The 18409-nt window shown below is 33.9% G+C and overlaps 1 protein-coding gene across 3 annotated transcripts; it reads right to left on the reverse strand.

Moving 5' to 3' along the window:
• Positions 1-1025: 1025 nt before the first annotated feature.
• Positions 1026-4570, reverse strand: LOC129291758 (UPF0481 protein At3g47200-like). 3 transcript variants are annotated; one of them, XM_054929281.1, is made up of 5 exons: positions 4504-4570; positions 4207-4377; positions 3802-3939; positions 2793-2949; positions 1026-2490 (listed from the first exon to the last, which is right to left on the reverse strand). In XM_054929281.1, exons 4-5 carry the CDS (start codon positions 2824-2826, stop codon positions 1082-1084), a joined length of 1443 nt encoding a protein of 480 aa, XP_054785256.1. In that variant the 5' UTR covers positions 2827-2949; positions 3802-3939; positions 4207-4377; positions 4504-4570; the 3' UTR covers positions 1026-1081. The 3 variants fall into 3 exon arrangements, with proteins under 3 accessions (XP_054785256.1, XP_054785257.1, XP_054785255.1); XM_054929282.1 differs by having other exon boundaries at positions 2793-2931; positions 4499-4563; XM_054929280.1 differs by having other exon boundaries at positions 4499-4563.
• Positions 4571-18409: the final 13839 nt, after the last annotated feature.

Below are 18409 nucleotides of genomic sequence, written 5' to 3' on the forward strand. Positions count from 1 at the left end.
ACTCTTCCATCTCAACCTCGTGCACATGTCTACGTCTTGGAGGCATTTTGGATAAGTGTCAAAGCTATGGATAAAGATTGGGATGCGATTGAAAACGTTGAAGGATATAGGGGTAAAGTGAGATTTTTTTCAAAAGGCTAGGGGCAAAATGGGGATTTTGGACTGTCTAGGGGGTAAAATAGCAATTCTAGAAGAATGATGGGTCAATATGAAATTTCATAAAAAATAGGGGTAAATTTGGAATTACTGAAAGATTTGGGGCCAAAATGTAATTTCTGAAAGTTGGTTGACTGGGCGCAGTGACGTGGCGACTGTGACACGCGGCAGAAAACTATTGGGCTGACCTGTCGTTGACCGGTCAGAACGATGACGTGGCAGCTGACGTCAGCGTCTTCAACCTTCGGATGGCGCGTGACGGCGCGTGGACCGGCGGCGAGACGCGTGGTCTTCCGACGATGGCGCGTGGCGGCGCGTGCGGCTGTTTCCGATGACAGGGAACCTCTTGTTCCACGTTTTCGGACCTCCTGAGCACGATGGTGATGTTAGTTTTCTGAGAAAATGCCTGGTTTGTAAAACGCGAAGACATCAGGGACTCCTCCTCTGAATCTCTCTTCTTTCCAGCGTACTTTCTCAACTGTAACTCACTCTCTCGCTCTCTGGACCAGCTCTGATATCAAAATGACACAGAAACCGAATGAACAACAAGCAATTCTTATTCTCTGAAGTCTGTCCTTTCACAAGTCTCAAGGTCCTATTTATAGTCCTAGAATACGTGAAACTGAACCATACAAATTTAAAGGGGAGTTACAGAATTTAAAGGGCGGTTACAAAGAGTTTATGATGCTCATTATGTGTGCCTTCCGTTTTAGCTCGTTTCTTGCTCTTTCTGTTTCATTTTGCTCTTTCCGTTTCAAGAGCTGATTTTATTTTAATAATAAAAAGCAAACACGCTATCATTACATTTAGAAACTATATATAAAAGCAGCAATTACCATAAAAATATTATATAGACATTACAAACGAAGTGTCAACAAATATAATAATAAAGAGTTGGGGAGTTATACAATAGCTTTAAGCTTAGTTAATTCTTCGCTAGATTTACAGAAGATATTGTTTGAATGAATGTGAGCAAAAGCAGCAATGTTGCAGCAAGCACGGATGCAATTTTCCAAGGAGTGCTCCAATATTCACGCACAAAAATTGCCCTATACTTATGATAAGGGTTATCACAAAACTTGTCCATTTCTTCGCATAGAGAGATATAATCAGTGTTGGTGTTTGTTACAAGAACATTTTTGCAAAGTTTGTTCACCATGCAAGCAACTCCATTACTGTCAGCCATCAAGTTCTCCAAAATTTTCTTTCTGACAAGAATTTCGACATCTTTCCCGGTGTCAATAAGATTATCCAACAGGCATATGTAATCAGTCACATAGCCTGAAAAAGGATAGTGACACTGCTCAAATGCAACCACATTTCTAAGCATAGTCTCAGTCCAATCACTTACCACAATACTCGGTATCTTTAACATTGTTTTATCTGAACACTGCAACTTAGTTACACTACTTTCCTTATCAACTTCAAACTTCATCCCTGCCTCGTGTAGTAGACTTACACTGTGTGAACGCTTCATTATTGCGTCAGCTCCTCTTGGTGACGGATCACTTGGTAAGTAAAAGGTCCTCAGCATATCACAGAGGTGTTGCACTTGATGAAGACTATCATAATTGAAGTTACGCATAAACTTGGGGTGAGTTTCCTTGTTGGGATATAACTCTCGCAGGAAAACGTTCACAAAAACATCAAAGGTAAGCTTAACAAATGAAAGTTCACCATTGAAGCCGGTTGGAAAAGCTAGGTCAAATAGGTTAGTAAGAACAAAGAATGGAAGTTGATTTTCAAGCAAAATCAAGTCAAGTTTAATATCAGCTGTTGGCCATAGTTTCTTAACCAAAGGGTCTTCCAGGCCTAGACATGCAAGAAAGAACTCGATGATGAAGCAAGCATCGGTTAGAATCATGCTTACAAATTCATCGCTCTTCATCTTTATGGTCTCCGAATAACCATGACGAATCTTATCTTCCATATCTTCCAGGGCCTTCAAATAATCATCTAATGATTTCTGTGGGGTCCTCTTGAGGAACCTGTTAACATACCATACTTTTAATTCCTGCATTGATTCCAATCTTTTGTCTTGATGGTGATATGGGCCAATGGAAACCACGCTAGGAGTGTAGGCTTCTTCATTTACTTTTCTAAGTTTTGGTGGCACTCTGTAGATGCAACAACTTGATGTTAAAGGAAGATTTGCAGAGTCTGCAATTTTCAACTGGGCTTTCAAATCATTTAACTTTGATGAAGACCAAGCACAGTTATCATTAAACTGTGAAGCCCAAGTACCATCATCTAACTCTGGACCAATTTTATTTGGATCGATCCAATTCAAATAAGATTTTGCCACCATCTCCATTTTGTAATCTTTTGATGGACCTGTGCAACACATTCAATGTACCAATTTAAAAATATTTAGAATGATAAGAATCTAACCCTGTTCATTTTTCTATTATTCCGTACAATATAATTAATCAATTTACTAATAGATAAGATGTTTTACACCTGTTCTTTTTTATTTTTTTTTTAGATCGATTCTGTCTTAGATAGGAACCAGAGATGTAAAAATTACAACTTTTTAGCATTATGTTTCAGAAAAATGATGCCTTATAACTCCAAACGGAACATACTATAAAGTTAAGTTGCAGAACATTTTCAATTCATGAATAGAGAAATCTTACCATTCGTGACGCCTTCAAGATGATATTGACACATCTTTGGATGAATCAAAACCCCAAATATTGGACTTGCAAACCACAGATCAAAATATAAATTTTCCAAGTCTTTCTTGTCCCCCTCTAGCTAGCTTCTCTCTAGTTTCTGTTCATATTGATAAGCCTGAGCTTCCCCAAACATGTATCAGCAATTTCATAATTACATATGCAGGACGCAATGGAAGGCTGGTTTTTGATTTGAAAAATCTAAATTAATAAAGTATTTACCTGACATATACTTTCTCTCGGTCTGACATTTTTAGCCTAATCTGATCCTATAAAGTAACTAATTATTTTTAAATTAATATTATTTTTTCATATTTATCTTTATTTAATAAAATATTTTACTTTAAAATAAATATAAAATAATCAATTTATTATAAATACTTTTGAATAAAGTAAATTAATTATATTTTAAAATATTAAAACTATCTTATATTCTTTTTAACACCTGAGCTTAAAAAAATATTTTAAATATTTTAATAAAATGAGTACATTACAAAAGTATTATTTTAAGCAATTATTGAAAAGGTTTTAAGCGGTCAACGAAAGACATGAAGGAGGCAGAAGAACTTTGGTTCCAAATTCACCTACGAATATGTTTTGTTTCCTACCCAACCTTTCTCATTTTCTTTTTATATTTGATTGTAGTTTTAAATTTTTAGACTATTATTTATTCAATAATTTTTAAAAATAAAATTAAAATTAAATTAATTCATTTTCAATTATATTTTTATTTTTTTAACAATATATAAGAGAAAATAAGTAAATAATACGTTAAAATATTAAATTTTATTATATAAAATATTCCAATACATGTAATAAGTTATTATTGTTCATATAATATTAATAATTTTTTTCCTCTCCATGTTTTTTCCTTCTTAAGTAAGGAGAGAAAATTATTTATTTATTTTCCCTTTACTTCCCTCATCTCTCTTTTCTCTTCCCACATTTTCTAACCCCTGTTTTCTCTTACCTTACTGTTCTGTCCTGGAACTCGATCTCCATTGGTCAGGTCAGACTTCACTGCTTCACCAGTGCTAACTTTTGCTTCTGCAACTCCAGATCTTTGCCATTAGAGTAACTTATAATTCGAATACAAGGTCAGGGAAATCTGTACCAAAAAAAAAAAGGTAATAAATCAGGTTATAGCAGACTACAAAAGCTTTTTGTCCTCTTTAAATGGAATATCAAAAATCTTAATTGTACATAACAATTTCGCTTGCTGAGAAAATCAAGAAAATGGCTCTCAAAAACTCTTAAAAAATCTTTCCGTCTCTCTCCCCCTCCCCCCTCCCCCCCTCTCCTGGCGACCTATAGAAAATGACACGATGCAGATCAAGAAATAGAGCAATACAGGATGAAGGGCACTAATACTTACGGGATGTTCCCTTCAGGAATAGCAGACTGATCTTTGGAGTTTGAAAACCTAAGATTCTTTCTGCAAGTTTCGTTGTCTTTTTCTTCGCTGATTCCTCCAGAAATTAAAGATCTGTCCAGGTCGTGCTCTTCGCGATGATCAAACAAGGTCTTGTTCAAACCAAGAATCCCTCTAAAATTCGAACAGGAAAACCAAGAAATTTGAAAATCCAAGCAAGAATTAACTGCGAAAACCGAAAGTCCTCTTCTTACCAAAATAAATGAAGAAAATGGGTGCGGATGGAAGTTCAGACCTTACCAAAAACTCCTCTGCGAACCCCTTCCTTTCTCTTTGACTTTCGAAGCCACGATGATTTTGTTTATTCTGTCAGATTTTGTGAGTTGTACCATCAGAGTTTTGAATCTGTCTAATGCGCAGATTGTCAAAGATTTTTGGAAAAATCACAATCAAGGATCATGAGAAATAAGTAATTCTACTACAGGACCAAATGATTCCAGTGTTAATGTGTAAGATCAAAGCATCTAATATAATTAAAATCAAGAGAATTACATTCAACAATCATTTAAGTAAATTATTTACAGATAATTATTAATAACAAGTCCTATTTTAAAAAAAATTATATTTTTATTTTAATAACAATCTATTTTTTATTAATTTTTATATATAAATAATTTACTTAAGTGATCTTTGGATTTGATTCTCCCATTAAAATTTATTGTAAAAAGACAAAACTATCCCTTACATATATGTATTTGTTGTGATGGGAGAATTGATTATTATTAAAATAAAAATGAGCCTTATTTTTTTTTGAATGGAGATTTGTTCACCAAATTACAATAACTTTTCTCAACCAAGTTAATAATTTGAAGTTATTAATGAAATAATTAATTGTTATCAAAATAAAAATTAAACTTATTTTTTTAATAAAAATTTGTTCACCAAATCACAATACTTGTTCCGCTTCACCACCATATTAATTTTTTGAAGTTATTAATAAGAGAATTGATTGTTGTTACAACGAGACTTGTTTTTTTTTTTCCAAATAGAGACTTATTCGCTAAATTACTAACACATATTCTTCTCCACCACTAATTTAATTTTTTACAGTTATTGATAAAAGAATATATTATTGTTAAAATAAAAATAAGACTTTTTTTTAAATGGAGAGTGATTGTTAAAAGAGTATATATATACATACGATGGATAGTTTTATCTTTACACGATAAATTTTAATTCAATTTAGGTCTTTTAGTTCTATAGAATAATATTAAAATTAATTTATTTTTTAGCGCAATTAAATTGTCTTAAATGGTTATTGATTATGGTTTGTTCACTATTTTTTGTTAGTTTCTTAGTTGAAAGAATCTCTCTTCATTCAAAACATTTCTTACAAGTCAAAATGCACCGAGATGGGTGATGACTATTAGCAAAACTATTAAAATAATGAGTTACTAAGCGGCTATGGCACAGGTATTGTCTGGCATTTAACGTCATTCTAAATTTGATTTTTAAAAATATGTATGAAAAAATATTGTTTGAGAGATGATAACTTTAAATAATACTTAGATTTTTTAAATATTTTTTTAACAAATCATGTCTAGCTAGCAAACTAGTCCATTCTCAAGACGCTCGGGGGCCCTTCTTTGCCTGTAAAAAGTTAGTATTTCAAAAATACACATTCTTTATGATTTGTACCCAAAGTTCATCTTGATTGTGCATGACACGCGAAGCGTTTTTTGCCAGCAAAGCCAAATTAAAATCTTTAAACTCTTTAAAACCCATTCCACTAACCTTTTTGGGTTTTTCAATATCCTTCCATTTCTTTCAATGAATTTTATTTTTCCCTTCCTTTATACCCCACCAAAAATTAGCAACAAAGTTGTCTAACTCAGCACAAGTTTTGTTAAGGAATTTAAAAACAAACATAGGATAAATGAGAATAAAATTTGCAATAGCTTTTATAAGTACCTCTCGACTAGCTTCAAATAACATATTATGCTTCCAACCTTGTATTCTTTTACCCACTCGTTCCCAAACATTTGCCTAGGCAGTAGAGTTAGATCTTCCCCAAATAATTGGCAAACCAAGATATTTCCCAAGGTTATTAGAATCAACTACACCCAAAATAGAGCAAATATCTTCCCTCACTTCATCAGGAGTATTAGATGAAAAGAAAACACAAGATTTTGATGTATTGATCTGTTGTCCTAAAGTTGAGCAAAGCATATTCATAATAACCTTAAAGGTTTCACATTTAGAAACAGAGCACTTAAGAAAAAACAAAGCATCATCAGCAAAAAAAGATGAGTAAGTTTTGGACAAGTATTTGCTAATTTAACACCCTTAATCTCATGAATAGTTTGCATAAACAGATATCATTTCTGCAAGAACATCCATTACAAAAAAAATAGAGATAGGAAGATACAAGATCCCCTTGCCTGTGGCCTTTCTCAAGGGTAACTTCAGCAACAACTTTTCTTGAAAGAGTGAGATTAAAATTCACAGTTGTCACGCATTTCATCATCCATTTGATCTAGCAAGAGGCAAAGCCCAAGCGAGTAAGCACAGCTTTAAGGAAATCCTACTCTAATCGATCATGAGCCTTGTTAAGATCAACTTTTAAAGCCATATCAAAACTACCTGCATCTTTCTTGTGCTGGAAATAATGAAAAACTTCATGAGCTAGCAATACATTGTCTTGAATTGAGTGATTGGGCATAAAAGCTCACTAATTAATTGTTACTAGCTTTCCCAAAATACATTTAAGCCAATTAGTGAATCCACCTTGTAAACAAAATTGCATTAGCTTATTGGTTGAAATTTACCAACACTCTCTAGTGAATCCACCTTTAGGATATGAACAATATTAGTGCTATTTATACCAGACAAATCATCATCTCTTTCAAAGAAACCTTTCACTATTCTTACAATATGCTTGTTAACCTCTAGAAGTTCATGTTATTTCATCACATTTTCCTTAGATTCTAATCCGTTTTAGTTCAATTGTATATGTTTTTATTGCCCAAATTAGGAAAATGTGCATTTTGTTTTGGGCTTGTGTTCTTGGCTTTAATTTGATATTTTTAGCCTAATTTCATGTTATTTTGATTAGAAGCGTTTCTGGAGCTTTGTGGTTATTTTTGGAAGGCGTTTGGATGAAGAAATCAAGAGCTAATTGAATGATTTTCGTTAGCTGTAAAAACAGTGCAAAACTGTCAAAGTCATCCCAAAGTCGTGACTTTCGTTCGCGACTTTCACCGCTGTCAGAAAAATGCTGCGTTTCATTTATCAGAAATTAGTTGGCTAGGATACATATAAGCTGAGAGCTCGACCCAGAACACATTCTTCAGACTTTTTGACACTTTTGGAGCTTGATTGTGCTAGGGTTTGGGCATTGGAAGAGTTGGGATCAAGAGATTGAAGCTTTGAAGACATTTAGAACTCATTTTCTTTGGTTTTTCTATTCCTCTTCCCTTTCCTCTCTTGTAATCTGAAATGGGTCTACTTATTTTGTATATTTATAGCTTGTGGATGATTATGAGTAGCAAAACCCTTTGTTCTAGGATTCTTTAGAACCCTTGTATGGATTAACACCATATTTCTCCTCTTTTTTTGTGATTAATGATATATATGTGTTTATTTTACTCTTTCCTTAATGCTTCTACTTGATTGGCCACCATTTAGATGTTGGGTTCACTTAATTGATGCTTGAGAGGGCTAGGTTGAGTGTAGAACTTGGGTAAAATTGTGTAAGAACTTGATATTTGCATGTTGAATGGATGGTTTTGCTAGTAAGATAGAGATATACTTGCTAGCCTTGCATAGCCACATTAGGGTTGGTGTTTAAAATTGAGTTTTATTAATTGTAACAAGAGATTGGGCAATTAATTTAACTAAACACTTGTTCATGACTTGAGAGAGCTTGTCCAAGTATTTTTAGAACCCTAGGTTAGCACTTATTTTCATTAAAAGCATTTATGAGAGGAGGTAATTTTGGTATTATGAAATGCAAGGGGGATAATTAATCCTAGGTCTCAATTTGTGTTAGAAGTTTGTGAATCACTCACTTTCTTAATTTTCTCGTGTTAGTTTCATTTGCAAAACCATTTCACTTAACTTCGTGTAGCTCAACTTGATCAAATTTACTTAGTCTTTTTCTTGATCATTGTTTTTGAATAAATCCTCGAGGGAATGATACTTTACTTTCATTATATTACTTACTACGATCCGTACACTTGCGGTGAGCAACAATGCTCGCCTATAGTAGGCCAAGCTTTTTGATAGAATAAACTAGAGAAACCATCTAGGCCTAGAGATTTAGTGGCCCCAGTTCAAACATAGCCACCTTCTTCACGTGACACCGTTCTATAGAGCAAATTATCTACCTCAAAGACCTTAGTATTAATATAGTCAAGTACATCAGAGACCCTATTGAGTCTAGAGGCTCTAAAAAGATCCTTGTAAAAATAAAAAAAGAATCAGCAATAAGAATTTGATCATCTACCTAGGCCCCACTTCCATCCTTAATCTTTAAAATTTTGTTATAGTTCCTCCTTTAAGTGGTGACAGTATGCAAAAATTATGTGTTTCTATCCCCATTCAGAAGCCATTGTATTATAGATAGCTGCCACCAATAAGCTTCTTCCTGCTCAAAAACCATAGCGAGTTCATCCTCCAACTTCTTTTTTAGATTTGCCTTCATATTAGAATAATCACCATTAGGACACTCAGCAATTTGGGACTTTATCTTTCTAATAAGTTTCTCATTATTGGGGAAGACTTTTCTACTCTAGCTAATTAGATCCTCTTTACACCAATTTAACCTCTCTACCACACATTCCACTTCTCTAGCCTTTATGATTGCAGGTAAGCTCCAGCTAGAATCTATAACATTCAAAAAATTAGGATGGTTGCACCAGTTCACCTCTACCCTAAAAATATTTGGAGTAATTGTATCAGTAAAGCACCAATCAAGTCTTAGCATAGAATGGTTCGAGCCCACAGATTCCTCATGAAAAATAATAGCTTTGGGGAATTTGTTATAGAAAGATGCACTGCCTATAGCTCTATTAATGCGTTCTTTAATATAAGCCTCATCTAATCTATTATTTGCCCAAGTAAAGGGAGATCCCTTAAACTTCAAATCAATTATTTCACATTCAGAGATGAAGAGTTGGAAATTCATAATTTTTCAAATAGAATGAGAATTCCCACCTTATTTTCTAGCTTGTGAAACAAGATAATTAAAATCACCAATATACAACCAATCAGTAGTATTATGAGGTTTTAATCTTGCTATCTCAGCCAAAATACGTCTCCTCAACCCCTCATCAGTAAGGCTATACACAAAGGTAATTAAATTAGGAAGATCATTTTCACCAGAGCAAACAACAACATGAATAAAAAAGGCTAAGCTAGAAAGGACCTGAACCTGACCATCATCTCACCACCATAAAGCTAGTCTACCACTCAAACCTTTTGGGGGTTTGTAGAAGCAACTAGTCAAACCCAGCCTCTTTTTAATTTTTTTCAGCTTTACTTACCACCATTTTAGTCTCCATTAAGAAAATGAAACATGGTGTACTGGAATGGCACACTTCCTTCAAATTTTTGATTGCCAAAGTGGTACCAAGTCTTTGGCAGTTCTAAGATAGTAGAATTATTAGGACCCGGTGATTGTACGAGGCTAGTCACCAATGCCTTTAGATTTTTCAAAGCCATTCAAAGAGCCTTCAAAGATGAACTAATCTTTAGGAAAATCTACAGGGGTGCTTGTAGCTAAGAACATCAACTAAATTGTTACCTTTACTATTCAAGTTTTCTATAAGGTTTTTTTTTGCTTTGCTTTTCATTCTTCCCTTCCTCCCTGAACTTCTAGAGTATTCTTCTCTACCTGTTGAAAACTCAATCTTGTTTTCAAACAAGCCATGTCTCTTCTTCTTATCCTGAGGAGTGCTAGGTTCAGATAAACTATGTTTTAACTTTATAGAGGTCATTTTTGAAACCATATATAAAACAAGAGCTTTATCTTGAATCAGAACAATCTCCTTCCCGTTTCTCTCCTCTTCAGTTGGAGAGTTTACAATATAATTCACATTAAAGTCTTTTGTTGATGGCGAGCTCATTTCTTCGATGTAAATGTCTCTTCTTTGTCTAATACGGGCTCTTTTGCAGTATTGTAAATTTTGGTCCATTTGTAATGGCCCAAAATTATCATTATGGTTTAGTCGTTTCTTCAGTCAACCAGCCCAGTTTTGATCTACTTCCATACAAGTTCACTCTGGGCCTACAATTAACCTTCCTTGGCCTAACTTGTCTTTAGCTCTGTAATCCTTATTAGCCAACACTCTCTCACTTTTCTCATAGTGTTGTCATTTAGCTTGTACCATTGCTAAGATATGTTAACACCAATCACTGTCTAGTGGTGAGTTTGTATTACCCAATGGGCATCCTAGAACATCCATTTGACCTCTCTGACTCCCCCACGTATACCTTCCATATCTTTCTCATGCGCTACCTTAGATCTCATTGCTCTACCTTTTCGTACCAATCCTGATCAAATAGAACAAGGGATTCTTCCTAGCTCTTCACAGAAGGGGCATTCATCCAGGGCCCAAACATAGGCTTACCTGGATTATTATCAACCATATGTTGTTCTAAAGAATAAAATCATCGCTCACGCCCAAAGCATCCATAATTAAAGTATATCATTAGAAGACATTTATATTGGATTGCTACTCAAAGGTCTTGAAGAAGAGGCCAAGGAACTTAAAAGCTAACAGAAGTGCCTGATAAATGTTCACTAGAATCTTAGCTCTGATAAAATCTCTTTTCACATGGCTACTGACCTTCCTTGCTTCAAACATCACCAAATGTCCCACCACTAAGCACATCCTCCCAATATTCTCCCTATTTATGAATCTAACAGGGATATTATGAAACTGTACCTAAAAAGGGAACTAGTAAAAGTTTATATCTTCAATAACTTACCAATTGTTCCTTTCTTGTATACTCAAAAGATTCCCCATAATAGCCCATAGCCGACCTCTTAGGATTCTAGAATAATCATTAGCATTGGAAAAATAGAAGGTGAAGTCCTTTGGACCACTTTCCACAATATCCAATTCTTCCCTTTTCAAATCCCAACCCTTACAAATCATTCCGATGACAATTGGCTTGTTGATTTCTTTTTTAGAAAAGAGTCGCCCCACTAGAGAGCACTTGGTGTTTTCTTTATTACTCCATTGAAGGTTCAACACTAAACTAGATTTCCCCCTGTCCCCTGAACTTCCCTCTATATCGTCGATAACTACTGAAGAGAAGAAGAAAAAAAAAACCTAAGTTGAAAATAAAAACTAGTTCCCACTCAAAGCTCACAGGGATTTTCACTCCAAGAAACCAAAATCAAAATCAAAATCGTATACAACTCATGAGAAATTTAATTGTGTAAAACTAAGAAACATATTAAATTGTGTAAAACTATCTATGAAACTCACAAAATCTCTACAAAATGAGTTGCTTAATGTACATGGATATCTTTAATTTCATTTTTGGGAAATGGATCTGCATTGTCAAACATTTAAAATATAATTTGCAAAAAGACTTATTAATTAATATCAAATAACATAATATAAAATACAATTTTCAATAATATATTTACCTCAATTGTAAATTGGGTCACACCTAATGTGATGATGTTGAGCATGTATCTCATCACATATAGGTAGCACAAGCTTATCTTCACTGGTTGTCTACAGCTCTGTATAAGAACAAATCATAAGAAATTAGTAAAAAATTATAGTAATTGAACATGTTCATAAAGTATAGGCTCACTTACCTTTAGTTTGATCCATGTGGGATCCTTGAGCTCATGTTTGTGCTTTTTCATGACCACTTTTTAATATGTTTTCATTGTCCTGTGATCAAGATCACCAAGTTAGTAACTAATATATTTAAAAAAATTAAATTGGATAGTTTTTACATAAGTAGACTTACGAGTCTATCATCTTCTTCATTTCCTTTCCAAGTTTGTAATGAAGGGAGCATATAAAGAGGACAATGTTACTCTAAACAACCTAAGGCATTAGGCCAACTTGGAATTTAAAAATTTTACAAGCAAAAAATACACAATTTTAGTCCTAAACAATATCAACAATAATTTAATCACATGCAATAACCTAGGGCATTAGGCCAACCACTAACAGCACTCCCCAAGCAATTAATATAATATCCAACTATCATCATAATCAACCATCATCATATTTATAATAGCCACTAACTAATTAAAAAATTAAGTTAAATTTAATTAAATTCAACTATAATCATATATATAATATATGTTAAAAATTAAAATTGAAAAAAAAGAAAGTGAAGAGAGCATACCGAAAAATTCTTCAACAACCATAGAAGGAGGGGGATGCCAGTGGGGGAGGAAGGGACGGACGAGGGAGGACAAGCAAAAGGGGAAATGGGTTTTGAGTTATGGGGGGAGGATGACAGCGAGGAAAAGAAGTAGGAGGGAGGAGGGGGACGAGCGACATAGCTAATGGAGGAGAAGGGAGGAGGAAGACAAGTTATACTCATGGAGGAAGAGGAAGAGGAGGAGGGAGAGATGATAATGCTGAGAGAGAAATTGAAGAAGACACAATGAAAAGAAAACGAAAGACGTGATCACTCTTTTTAAATCACTTTTTACATCGGGTGATTCTGCCATCTGATATATAAAGTGAGTATTTTTCTTTATTTTTTTAAAGTGTACTTTTTACATTGGGTGTGAAGTACCCGATGTAGAAAGTAGCTATTTTTTTTATTTTTTAAAAATTCAAATCACTTTCTACATCAGGTATGAAGCACCGATGTAAAAGGTGTACTTTCTACATCATGTGCAAAGGCACCCAATGTAAAAAGTAACTATTTTCTTTTATTTTTTAAAAAATTCCATGAACTTTCTATATCAGGTGTGAAGCATTTGATGTAGAAAGTGTAGTTTCTACATCAGTTGCTACATTGGTTGGAAGGCACTTGATTAGAAAGTCCAATGGTCAAGTGCAAATATTACAAAAATGCCACTGCCTAGATTTTTTATATCGTTTGCCTTCCAATTGATATAAAAAGTCCCCATAAAATCCATAATTTGTGCTAGTATTTGGGGCAAACATGAGGCAACTCACCAATAAGAGAGAACTAGAGTTATCGATTAAAGTTGAGCCAATTGGGTTAGGTCTTTTAAACTCAAAAATATCCAAGATTGGGCCGCTAATGATAATTCTAATTTAAAAGGGCTAAAGGGCTTGTCCTTTTAAGCCTTTTATATTTATTTAAAATTTTAATATGAAAAAAAATAAACACTACATATGTCATACATTATAAGAAAACCTTAGCCTCATTCGGTCACTCTCATTCTTTCTCCCTCATCCATCGATTAACCAACTAATCAAGCACATAGCCAGCCGCCTTCCTTTTCTTTATCCCTTATCCGATCAAGACTTAGCTAATGATGCTAGCAAAGTCTAATGATTATTAGGGTTGATTTTGTAATGTTGTTGTTTTTTATTAGGCTTAAATTTGTTGTTGAGCGGATTGAATTAAATTTATTTTTTTAGACTTAATATTATGTGTAATAAATTTTTTGATATTTTAAATATGTTGTTTTAGATTTTTAAATTAAAAAAGGGGGAAAAATAGGGCTAAGGCTAGGCTATACAAAATGGAACCTTGAAGTATAATCGAACTTAAAATGACTAGCTTGTTTAGGCCCTGGCCCCTTCAAGGGCCAGCCTAAGGCTGAGGCTAGGCTATACAAAATGGAACCTTGAAATATAATCGAAATTAAAAGGGCTAGCCTGTTTAGGCCTCGGTCCCTTCAAGGGCTAGCCCTTAAAGAGGAGGATATAGTGAATGGATAGAAAGCTTATTTCTTGAGTAGGAATAAGGATAAGATGTCTAGTGAGGCTAATACTGATTGAGATGAGCAGGAGTCATGGGAGGGTTTTACTACAAGGCATGTCTAGCTAAAGCTTGTTGCTACTGCTGAAGAGTAACTTCCTAGTGTAAATCATGGTGAACTCCCTCATTGTCAAACATATAGGGGCTAAGGTGCCTAAACATTGTTAGATATGGCTACACACTCAAGAAGGGGGTGAATTGGGTGTTTATAGGAATTTTTAGTTCTTTTAAAACTTTTTCAACAAAACTATGTGTAAGGGATAGTTTGAGTAAATTCAAATTCTAAACTCTGATTGTAAGAATGCTAAAATAATTTTCAACATTGCATCAAATATCCCAATGATATCCCAAAAATGAATATCAAATTAGCTCTTAAATTACGAACTCAAATATCTCTCCCAACAACATCTAATTTCTTCTTTAACTTTCATCATAAAGAACAAGTGCTTAACATGATTGTTTAATCAATGATGGCATATTCGTCATATATATATTTGTCACTTTATTTCAAAATCTTCCTCTCAATTCTCAATCAAGTTCTTTTTCTCATTAACTCCCCTTCCAAAGATTTTCCTTATATCTATGATTAATCTATTCACCTCCCAACACCCATCAAAGAGAATAATTATCTTCTAATGATAGTTTATTTAATCAACAATATCCTCATCATATATATATATATATATATATCATACCATTATATAACAAAAATCCCTCTTGATCATCTTGTCAAATACCTTGTGGCCATTAAACTTCAAATCATTACCAAGCTTCTTCCTATACAATTCTAATTCCCAAAATTCTCCAACATAAATATATAAATATATCAACTTCTCAAGTTTCATTCCTTTAACAAAATCAATATAAATTTTGACATAGCTCAAGTCCACACTAAATCATCTTCATTGGACTAAAATTCAGCTTAGTTCCACAACCCTTTTTTCCACAAACATGTGCAGCAGAGGAAGAAGGAAAATTCATAATATTTCATGACCTCAACCTAAAATCACACGCACATAGCAAAGAGAAGAAAGATCGAAGCTCCTCACCTCAAGTTGCCAACTAAACACAAGCAAGGAAGAAGAAGATAGATTATATGGCTGAACAGGGGAAGAATTCTGGCCACTCAAAATCGAGGAAGATGAAGTCGACTGCACCAAAGAGGGAAGAAGAAGAACTTGTAGGACGATCCTCCAACTCCGGCGGATCAAGCTCTTCACGCACCTACCGAAAGTGCACCATCGACAGTAGAGGAGGCAGAACAAAGAATGAAATAGAAAGAAAATCTTGAAGCACCCACACACAGCAACACGGACAGAACTTATGCACCTGTCGACGGTGAGCTGATCGGTGGAGGAGGAAGATTGGAGAACGCCAGTGACTAGATAGGATTGGAGAAGAATAGAGGCGGTGATCTCTCTCTATTTTTTTCCAGATTTCTCTCTCTCTTTCTCTCGTCTGGTGGTTCCTGAAAGTGAAATGGGAATGGGAATAAAAAGCTGATCAAGGAGAATTGTAAAAATTACAATAAAAAGCACAAGAAAAAATTACAAGAAATGACACCACGAAATTACAAGAAATGGCACAAATTTTTTTTATTTAAAACAAAACAAAATTAAACTTTTGCTTAATAGAATTTGAACTCTGGACCTTAAAAAATATTACTAGTAGGAGTTTTAATAATTAACCACTCTCCACTTATTATAAAACTAATTTAAAATTTAGGATCATTACAGATTTAGTCCGTCCCGAAAATGAGAGAACAAGGTAGGAGCAAGTAGTTTAGTCAACATGTTCGTGACTTGCTCAGAAGAGGGTACAAATCCAACTTGAACTAGACCAGTGGCAACCTTCTCGTGCACAAAATGCAGAACCAGCTCAACATGCTTAGTCTTGGAGTGAACTACTCGACTGGCCGCAAGTGCTACAGAACTTGAGTTATCACACTAGACTAAAGGAGGACAGATAGTTGAAACTTGCATTTCATTTAGAAGAGTCATAATCCACATGACTTCTGTAACTGCATCTGCTAAGCTCCGATATTCGGCTTCCATGGTGGAATGAGAAACCACCTGCTACTTATGAGAAACCCACATAATAGGATTGAGCCCAAAATAAGTGTAAAACCACTAACAGGCAGGCGATCCTCTTTGTTAGTACCCCAATCAACATTAGCGAATGATTGAACTCTCAACTAAGATGCAAGCTTAATGAGGAGGCCAAAATGAGTAGTACCAACTAGATATCGTAGTAAATGTTTAACACACTGCTAATGAGGAGCACAAGGCTGATGTAGATACTAACTAAGCCGATTGACGACAAAGGCAATATCAGACTTAGCATAGCAGAGACACTGTAGCTTGCATAAGACACGATGATACAACATGGCATCATGTAAAAGAGCACCATCAGTAGTGGAAAGTTAAAGATTGGTAACCATAGGAGATCATGCTGAGTTGGCAGCAATCATACCTTATCAACCGACAGCTGATGAACATACTTGCACTGACTGAGAGACACACCAGCAGCTGAGCAGTGAAATTCAATGCCCAAGAAAAATGATAGCTCAGCCTAAATTTTGAGGGAGAACATACTACCCATTTGTTGTATGAACATGGCTATAACAAATTCATCACTTCCTGTAATTACCAAGTCATCAACATATACCAGTATATAAACATGACTAGAAGCATCTAATCGTACAAACAAACAAGGATTAGCTTTAGAAGGTACAAAAGCAATCGTGCACAGAAATTCCTGCAACTTGTGAAATCACGCTCTAGTGGCTGGTTGAGGCCATACAGAGACCTTTTGAGTTTGAACACTAATGACTGTCCAGTATAAGATAGTTTCACACTTCATAAGCCTTGATTAGCCAGGGATTAAGCTAAGATATTGTTATGCAAGTTATATAAATATATAGTAATAATAAGGTTTATGAAGTTTTAAATGTTTTTTTGGAAATTTTGGCAGAGTTTTCCTTGTAATTTGGACCTCTCAAAATTTCTACAATACAAAACTTGTCAGCCAAACCAACAAGAGGGATACTAGCTCCACACCACAAATTACATATCAACAAAGTAAAATTAGGATTTAATTACAATGTATGTGGAGTACTAGCCTACAATTATATAATACAATATATATTTCTTTTACCAAAAGGGATAATTACAATGTGCTTCTTTTAAAAAAGAAACGATAGGGCCCCTCAGTGATCCGCAGGAGGCGTAGGGTCAGTTACAATATTTGAGACAAAAAAATTTTCAGTGAGTAGCGTTCCAATCAAATTTATAATTAAAAATTATGATGATAGAACTCATGTAATGACCTAAAATTTAGAGTATTTTAATTATATATATGTATAGGAATAGAATTGCCAACGAGAAAAGGTGGCTTGGTGGAGATTATACCAACTACTCACACTACTAGAAAAATACAAATTAGCAAGGGAATTTAGTGAGGGATCGTCTATTCCTCTTTAAAATATCAAATTAGCGAGGAAATTAGTGAGGGATGTTAATTTCATAGCTTGAATTAAAATTAGTGATGAAATTAGTGAGGGACTGTTAATCTCTCTCTAAAATAAGAGAATTAGAGAAGAAAATAGCGAGAGACTACCAATCCTTTTCTAAAATAAGACAATTAGCGAGGAAAATAGCAAAGAACTATCAATTTCTTTCTAAAATAAGAGAATTAGTGAGGAAAATGGTGAGGAATTGCTAATATCTTTCTAAAATAAGATAATTAGTGAGGTATTCTATCCCTAGCTAATTACTACAAAAAAATTAACTTTTGACAATGACTTTTAATTATATATTTAATTATTTTCATTTAAAAATAATAATTAAATTTAAAAATTAACTAAAATATTCATAATAAAATTATTTAATTTTTTATTTATTTTAAGTTGATTTTCATTAATAAAATAATATTTTATTAAAAATATAATATAAAGAATATTTTAAATAAATATAAATATTTTTAACATATTAATAATTCAAAATAAAATTTAATATGCATATGTGTGTATTTTTATAATATATTATTTGATATATTTATGTAGTTAAATAATATATATATATATATATTTGATTTCTCATCTAATGACTGCAGGAACCTTTCAGTTCAACTGGCAAAAAAGAAGAGTATAAGGCTTGGAAGGTATGAGGTCACGGGTTCAAGCCTTAGCTTTGGCATAAACATGATGAATATATGATATAGTAAGGAGCAAGTGACATGGTACAAAGTGGACAATGAA

The sequence above is a fragment of the Prosopis cineraria genome, unplaced genomic scaffold (assembly GCF_029017545.1).
Source record: "Prosopis cineraria cultivar Desert tree isolate PC_DT_omini unplaced genomic scaffold, ASM2901754v1 PC13, whole genome shotgun sequence".
NCBI classification, from domain to species: Eukaryota; Viridiplantae; Streptophyta; class Magnoliopsida; order Fabales; family Fabaceae; genus Prosopis; species Prosopis cineraria.

Bases quoted from the DNA above. Each gene is read 5' to 3' on its own strand.
- LOC129291758 (XM_054929281.1), bottom strand. From the start codon at position 2,826: ATGTGTCAATATCATCTTGAAGGCGTCACGAATG. The intron at 2,491-2,792 runs GTAAGATTTCTC...TGTGTTGCACAG, and splicing joins TCTTGAAGGCGTCACGAATG to GTCCATCAAAAGATTACAAA.